The 8170-nt window shown below is 32.9% G+C and overlaps 1 protein-coding gene across 6 annotated transcripts in view; it reads right to left on the bottom strand.

Moving 5' to 3' along the window:
- Positions 1 to 1169: 1169 nt before the first annotated feature.
- Positions 1170 to 8170, bottom strand: part of Atp2b1 (ATPase plasma membrane Ca2+ transporting 1) — a 105228-nt gene continuing 98227 nt past the window's right edge. For 5 of the 6 annotated variants that reach the window (XM_026399031.2, XM_026399056.2, XM_026399060.2 and 2 more), the window contains one exon: positions 1170 to 4349. In XM_026399031.2, the coding sequence (XP_026254816.2) occupies positions 4038 to 4349 (312 nt within the window). In that variant the 3' untranslated portion in view covers positions 1170 to 4037. The remainder of the gene's footprint in view (positions 4350 to 8170) is intronic. The other variant, XM_026399066.2, reaches the window with a different exon arrangement.

Here is an 8170-nt window from a genome sequence, read left to right as displayed (position 1 = left end):
AAGTGCAGTAACATACTAACCATCATTGACTTCCCTTACCATATGAAACATTATTTATGATATAAAACCACTTATTCTAAAAGGTCATTTTTCAGAGATTATTTTTAAGTTGGTATACTTATGCTAATAAGTGTGTTTTGTCTTCAAGTATTTAAGAATAATTTTAAAAGATAAAGGTTAATATGGGGTTTGGGTATGAGAGTCTTAGAGTGGCATATGTTACAGAAAAAGATAGCTACAAAAAGACACGCGCTCTCTAAAGGATGGGGAAGGAAAAATGTCAACAAGGGGCTGGGGATGTGGCTCAAGCGGTAGCGCGCTCGCCTGGCGTTCGCCTGGCGTTCGTGCGGCCCGGGTTCGATCCTCAGCACCACATACCAACAAAGATGTTGTGTCTGCCGAGAACTAAAAAATAAAATATTAAAAATTCTCTCTCTCTCTCTCCTCTCTCACTCTCTCTTTAAAAAAAAAAAAAAAAAAAAAAAGAAAAATGTCAACAAGCAAAAGTTTAGAGAAACTCCCCTTTCTTATTCAATTAATTTTACAGAGAATGTAATTCAAAATTCAATTCTAATACATAATACATATATAAAACCCAATTTGACAAAATGAAAATATCTTTCATGTCATAAATGATATTTAAATATATTCAATAATGTACTAATAATTTATACTATCAAAAATATGGTATTTATAATCCTTTAAAAATTTACTCAATATTTCAACAAAAATGTGAATTTATGGTAATAATTTATTATAAAACCCAACTAAGGGCAATTTTATTATTTTTTTACCATAGAGTTCAGATAATTGTATTGACAAGTTTGTATTATCTGATGAAAAATAAATTCTTAATAGTTAATGTGAAAAACTAATCTGTTCTACAACGAAAGCATTACATTCTCATGGACTGCAAAAGTAAGCTATTGTACTAGAAGGGTTAAAGCTTCGGGTAGGAAGAGTGGGGAAAATGTACCCACTTTCATTTTAGAGGCAAGACCATGCATATTGATATTAGAACACTGATTCACTGTAACACAACCATAACATTTCAAGTACATTATAGAATTTTCATCAATCAGATTTTAAAAATCTCAAGTAGAAAAAAGTAATTCCAAAATAAGATATTTAAGTAAATTTCAATATTCAAAGAGTTCAGTCCCCATTCAGAAACAGATAAACAGTATATTTATTAAATGAGTTAAGACAAATAAACTTTACAAATAGACAAATAATAAAAGGCTCAGTGGCTAAAATAGATGGTAAGCATCATTGAAAGAAATCAACACCATCACGGTATCTCAGTTGGCTTACACGTGTAAAAAGAAATTTTCAAAGAGCAATTTCACAGAAATGAAGCCAGTTTTTTTCTTATAAACAAATCACCATTTCTTGGTTCAAAACTGACATCTGTTATGAAAATTACCATATCACATATTTGTAAGATGACAAGGAGTAACTCATCTTCAAAGTGCAAGTAAGTCTATTTACAACCACAAAAAAGGCAATGATGAGGAGAAAAGGATTTTTAAAAAATATACAAAGATTAAAAACATTTGGGATGCAAAATTAAACAATTTTTTGGTTAGAGGATAAAAGAGAAAAAGTGATTGAATTACAGATGCTGATTTCAGCTATACATACTATATAATGGGATCCAAGATCTTTAACAGCTTGCTTGCATTTTTTTTTCTACTTACATAATGCTCTGGAAATTTCTGGTAGAAATTACAGTGTCTCAAAGAGAGAAATACACATTAAGCATGTCTTGCTACTACTTCATGGATGTCTTAAGACCCATTTATGGATTAGAGTCGGTGTAAAAAGCCATTGCCTTTAGTTGAAAAATGAATACTGTAAAAGCTCAATACAAATCCTCCAAAGCACATGCACTTCTAAATCTTTTGGTAATTACATTCATATTTAAGCATAACCAAAATAAAAAAGAAAACTGAAAACATTTCCCTTTTCTCTATTCCCTATGCCTTGTACGTAGGCTTCTCCAGTTGATAGGGTCAATGTTTAGAGTTGAAAGGGTTCTTCAAGGTAGAGTCTAATCTACCACCCTCATGTAGGGTAAATGATTTTCCCAAGATCATGCAGCACATTAATGGCAAAACCAAGACTAGAAACCAGGTCTTGACTCCTAGTCTAAATATGCTTCCCAGCATATCATGCCTCTCTTTTTACAGTATGAATCACTATAAATACCTGATGAATAAATGTACAATGACAAATGCTGACAGAGCCAATGTGTTTCTAAGACTTGCAGAGGATTACTGCAAAAAACTGATGGAGAGAAAAGGATTTCCCCCACCCACCAAAAATATCAAGCACCATCAACTAAATTTCTTTGCGGGGTCAGCACTCTCAGATGGAGTAGTCCTCGTAAACTTCACAACAGCCTGAGGATTGTATATCTGGTGAAAGCTAGGCCCTAACACGATGCCAGTTTATACAGGGTAAAGACAAGAGGCAAACAAGGGAAGAAGGCAGACAGGAAGAAAATAGCTAAGGAATCCAATTGGCTTAGAGATGGGCATTCCTGCATATGGTTAATTATTATAATCTCATTTTACCATTTGTTATTTGGCCACTTAAGAATTAAAATAATTGCATCAAAGACAATGGTAATCATTTTTTTTTAAACTATGAGACTATTTTAAACCACTAAGTTCTATGAAAAATATGTTAAATGGCAAGATTGTGATCATTCACTTAATCTGATTCTATTAGATTGCCACCATCTTCAAATTTATTCCAATTGTGGCTTAACAAGACAGACATATATGCAGAACTGAGGAAGGAAGCTGAAATGTCAAAAACATTGTTGTGTATTTATTTAATAAAAGGGCATATTTATTTATGCTTACAAACAAGTTTCAAAAACAAAAGAAAAACATGTATGCTTCTACTTATTAACCTTTTTCAAAATGCCAACAGCCCTCATGCTGTATGAAGGTCTCTAAGAATTTATTAGAAAAATCAATACAGTTCACTCACAGTTCACCAAGACATCACTGAACTAACATATTTAGACAAAAACAAAAAGGACTAAGGTTCTCTTGTAGTTTGATAGTTTGATTTAATCTGATTTGCCTGAAATAACAAAAGCATTTCAAGCACTTTCATTGTGTAGTTGATGTCCTGCATTAAACAATCTACTAAATTCTGAACAAAAGGTTATTAGCAAGTTTTCAAAAATTTTAAAAATTAAACAGTTGTTTCAAAACCATTAAGTAGTAAATGTATTTAAGAAACTAATTAGGACAGATGCCATAACTTCATTAGAACACCACTGCTCATGTTTTTTTGTTTGTTTGTTTTGTTTTTTTTTTGTTTTGGTTTTTTTTTAAACAAAGCATTAGTGTTATCTATTTGGCTATTAGTATTAGCAATTTATCTACAATATTTAACAAGGTAAATTGTAGGCAAAAATTTAGTACAGTTTCAATAGAAACACCCCCCCACTTTTTTTTTTCCTGAAAATACAGCAGTATTTGAAGGACTAATTTTTCTCTGCATCAGTTATAATGAAGCTTCCCATCTATGAACAGGAACAAAAAAAGTATCTACAAACCTTGTAAACAGATCTGTATCATTTATAAACATAAATAATCCAAATTATTAACAGCCAACAGCAGAAATTAAAGTATCAATTCAATGATCCAGGGCTCTTCGTCTGGCCCAGCTTTACTCCTCCCTCTCTCCCATCAAAGACTAAGATAAACTAAAGTTCTGCTAATACACTGTTCAGGACCATTCTTGGGTACTACTGATGATCCACGGGTCACTTATACTGAGTTACTGTTTATCTGTCAGTTCATTTCTCCCACCCCCCAAAAAGCACCCTCAGTCTGGCAGAAAGCTTTGCTTTTTTTTTTTTTTTTAAAAAAATAAATCTACATTCGTACAAGTGTGTCTTCTGTTGAAGTCCAAAGACAAGAATACTATCTTGTCCGTCACAATATGTGAAAAGACCCAGTTTCAATTTGTTTCTTTACAATGCAGCTAGTGTGTTAACATTCAGCTTACAATCAGAGTGATGTTTCCAAACTATGTAGTGGGCTTCCTGGGGATGAAGAGGTAGCAGACTTGTTCATTTCTATTGTAAGGTGAATTCCGCTGTCAACAGCATTGTTATTTTTGTTGGGAGAGGGTGGAGGGCTGGAGTTACGTTTTGTAGGAGCATCATCTTCAGCATCAGTGTCATCAATAAGGGGTATATGAGGCTCTGAATCTTCTATCCTAAACTCAGGATGTGTCATAAAGTTGTGAATCGAACTTCTTGATTCTGGTTTTTCTAACCCTTCATATAAAGAACTACGAAATGCATTCACCACTCGAATCTGTAAATATCAGAAAACACAGAAAAATGTCAGTATATAATCAACTTAACTTAAATTGGTTCATTTATGAGTTTGAATCCACAAACAGCTAGGTATGAGTGAATCATATTTGCATGTAATGCAGTGGAACTTGCAATACACTGTAAAAAAAATGAATATTTTAGTAGGACACTACAGAACAACAAAACCACATACTCTACCAATTTAAGAAGTATACATTCAAAGTAATACTAAGAAAATCTCATTGTCACTGGCTAAAAATTTAATAGCCATTTTATAGGATTGTTTCCCTAAGAAAACAAACAAAAACAAACAAAACAAAACTTAACCATACACAAGCTTAGCCGACTTTTTAAAAACTAAAAATAATGTATATTTGAAAACAATTCAAATAAGTTAAAGTCAAGCACAAAGGGTTACTATTTGTCATGCTAGGAATCAGGGTGTCACCGACTATGAAAAGCCAAGCAAATAGAAGCTGAATGCCACATGAACTCACATCTACCCGCCACTCCCTGAATCACAAAATAAAAATACAGACAAAACCCATGTAAATATCTACAAAATGCCATTAAACAGCTATAAATATTTGAGTATATGCCATTTTTTTTTTTTTTACAAAGTGTTAAGGGGTTTTCTCTATCATAGATTACAACTTAATCACTATATTCTCCAGAAGGAACAGATTTTCAAAATGAAAATTTAAAAATCCAATGGAAGTCTGTGAAAAATATCCCAAAGAGAATACATAAAGTTTCAAAGTTTTCTAGTACTTTTACTCTAAAACATAAAGTCAAACAGTTGTCTTTCTGTTTAGATTAGAAGTCTGTTATATAAAGGAAAAGAGGCTAATGGTCAATTAAACTAAAAAATATTACCCCAATGTGGATATCAGGTCTCATTAACCCAGTGTCATGCATATTTAGGGAAAAAAGATAAAATCTATTATACATCAATTTAAATACATTGTTTTGGTTTCAATTCTAATGAAGCATTTAATAATGAAGACATCATCTATTAATAATGCTAAAGGAGGTAACTATCACTTATGGTGCCATAAGATACGATCACCAAAATCATAAGACAATGATAATGAATAAATTAATAAAGTTCTTCAAATGGACATCTGAATATATATTAAAATATGTCTAGTTTAGGGCCATGTGTCCATTTCCAATTATTACTTATCTCTCCTCAAATCTATCTTTCTTGCTAAACAGGTTACAGCTCTGCCAGTTACTAGTTGAGGAACACTAATCAAATGGGTTTTCTCCACTATAAAATGGGAAATAACAATGGTACCCATACCTTATGGGGTTGTTACAGGAGATTAAGTTAGTATACTATAGACTTAGAAGAGTGTTAGCATGTAAGTATCAACCCAGTGCTTCTCAAACTTTAATGTGCATACGAGCTAGCTGGGGATCTTGTTAAAATGCAGATTTGGATACAGCAGGGGCTTGAGATCCTGCATTTCTAACAACCTTCCAGGTGATGCTGATGCTGCTGAACCATGATTTACACATGAAGCAGCAAGTACTGAGTATATATTATCTTGTAATTTTATTACATATTATAATTCTAGTCCATTCATATTTATACATTAGTTCCTTAATTTGACAGACTAATAATAACAAATACATTGTCAATTTATTGCTCTGTTCCCTTTACTTTTTACTAAAATGTAATGTTTAACATAAGGAATAAGACAATGCTTGCTAAATATACTGTCATAACCATTTACTTAATGTTAATTGTGCACTCTTGCAATTTACATTTTAATACATGCAAACATTCAACAAATATCCTGACTGTTCTAGTACTAAACCATAAAGTTTAAAAAGCAAAGAGACAGCTTCAGAAGAAAAATCGGTTGGTGTCAAAGCCAGCAGGCACAAGAGAGAATAGAAACTGGAGGATCAGCCAGCAAATTTGATGGGTGGCTAGAACTGTTCAAGGGGACTAGGATATCTTTGCAATTTGGACTAGGTTGCTGGTACTGCTGTTAATGGTGTCAAAGTTTTCTGTGAATTTTTTTGTTTACTTTTAAATCAAAATAGGTATAAAAACAAACAGTGAAGGGTCAAAGAGGAAATAGATTGATTTTTTAAATATATTTAATTTGGAAAATAGAGCTCATAAGAAAGGTATAGGAGTAAGACAGATGTCCGTGAGTTCCCAAAGCTCTAAGAGGGGCAGAGTATAGCCTGCGGGTGAGGACAGCAGATGTATATATACACACAATCACACACGTATCTGTAGCAGGTGAAATCAGCGAAGTCCTTTTTACCCAAGCTTGGTAAATTTTTCTTACTCACTCAGAAAGAAATTACTGAAAGGATATTAGAGATATTTTATTCTAACCACTTTATAAATATAATAAAACTGAGCAACTTGTCAAGTCAAGTCACTCTTAGTGCCAGAGATTCTTAGAACCTAGGCTTCTGAACTCCCAATTCCAGAATCCTTGGAAGTCAATAAAAGACAAAACAGAAGACATTCACTTTATCACTAACTAGGAAAAAAAAATTCATAAGATTAAAGTTAATGCTTCCTTCTTTCTTCTACTTTACGTAAGCCACAGAACTGTGGTTAGTAACCAGTAGAAGAACAGCTCACCAGTGTTCCCCCCCCCGAAAAAAAAATCAAAACCAAAAACCAAAGAACAAATCTCGAAGGACAGTCTCACAGGAAATACATACAACAAAATCTAGATTATAAAATATATGAATAAAACACCCCTGATCTAAGGCTTAACCCTGAGCACTCTGGTTCAGATCTTAAATGTCCCCAAAGACTCATGTATTAAAGGTTTGGTCCCTATGATGGTGCCAAGGGGCAATGTTGGAACCTTTGAAGGGTGGGGCCCTGTAGAAGGTCCTTAGGTCACTGGGGGTGTGCCCTCAAGGGATCATGGAATTCTGGCCCTTTCTTTCTTGCTCTCTGGCTCATGATCCATAAGCAGTTTTGAACCACCATTTCCTTCTTGCCATGATATGCTGCCTTGCTACACTCCAAAGCAACATGGCCACTTGATCATATCTCAAAAGCTATGGAACAAAATAAACCTTTTCTTTTTTGATAAATTATCTCAGGTATTTTGTTATAGATAGCAAACTAACACTGAGCTAAACTTACAATTGCCCTGAACTTTATTATCTTCTTAATACCACAAAGAATCCAGTTTAAGTGGAAACCCAAGACATAACTGTTAATTTCCCATTCTTGACATCTAATTCCTCGCTATTTACTGTCTTTTAATTCATTTCCCATTTGGTATCTATTGAGACCTACTATGCACAACATAATTATACCCCCTAAGATTATCAAAATTAAAAATTTCAATAACACCTATGTCCAGAAAAATTTTAATAGGAAAAAAAACTGAAGAAAATACCGCATGAAGTACATGACTAAAAAAAAAAAAAAACTAAGGTGATTATCATAATCATTAAGTAATTTCACTTTAAGAAATTAAAATCGATTTTCAAGATAAACAATTAACAAATCAAAATTTAATTAACAAATCAAAACGAGGTACTCTAAAAAACCATTTTCCTAAATATCCTCCTCTTTTTTTAAGTATATTTTTTTAGTTGCAGATGGACATAATACCTTTATTTATTTCTTTTTATGTGGTGCTAAGTACCTCGCATGTACAAGGCAAGTGCTCTAATACTGAGCCACAACCCCAGCCCCTCCTCCTAACTTTTGATAGCAGATAAGGTTAATAATACTGTTGCCCAAAACATGGCATATAAGGAGACAGCTCTAAAATACAGAACTATTTCATTATAAACCAATATGTCTTATTTTTTATA

The sequence above is a fragment of the Urocitellus parryii genome, chromosome 5 (assembly GCF_045843805.1).
Source record: "Urocitellus parryii isolate mUroPar1 chromosome 5, mUroPar1.hap1, whole genome shotgun sequence".
NCBI lineage: Eukaryota > Metazoa > Chordata > Mammalia > Rodentia > Sciuridae > Urocitellus > Urocitellus parryii.
The sequence above is the reverse complement of the archived record's forward strand: the minus strand, read 5'-3'. Positions and strand labels throughout refer to the sequence as shown.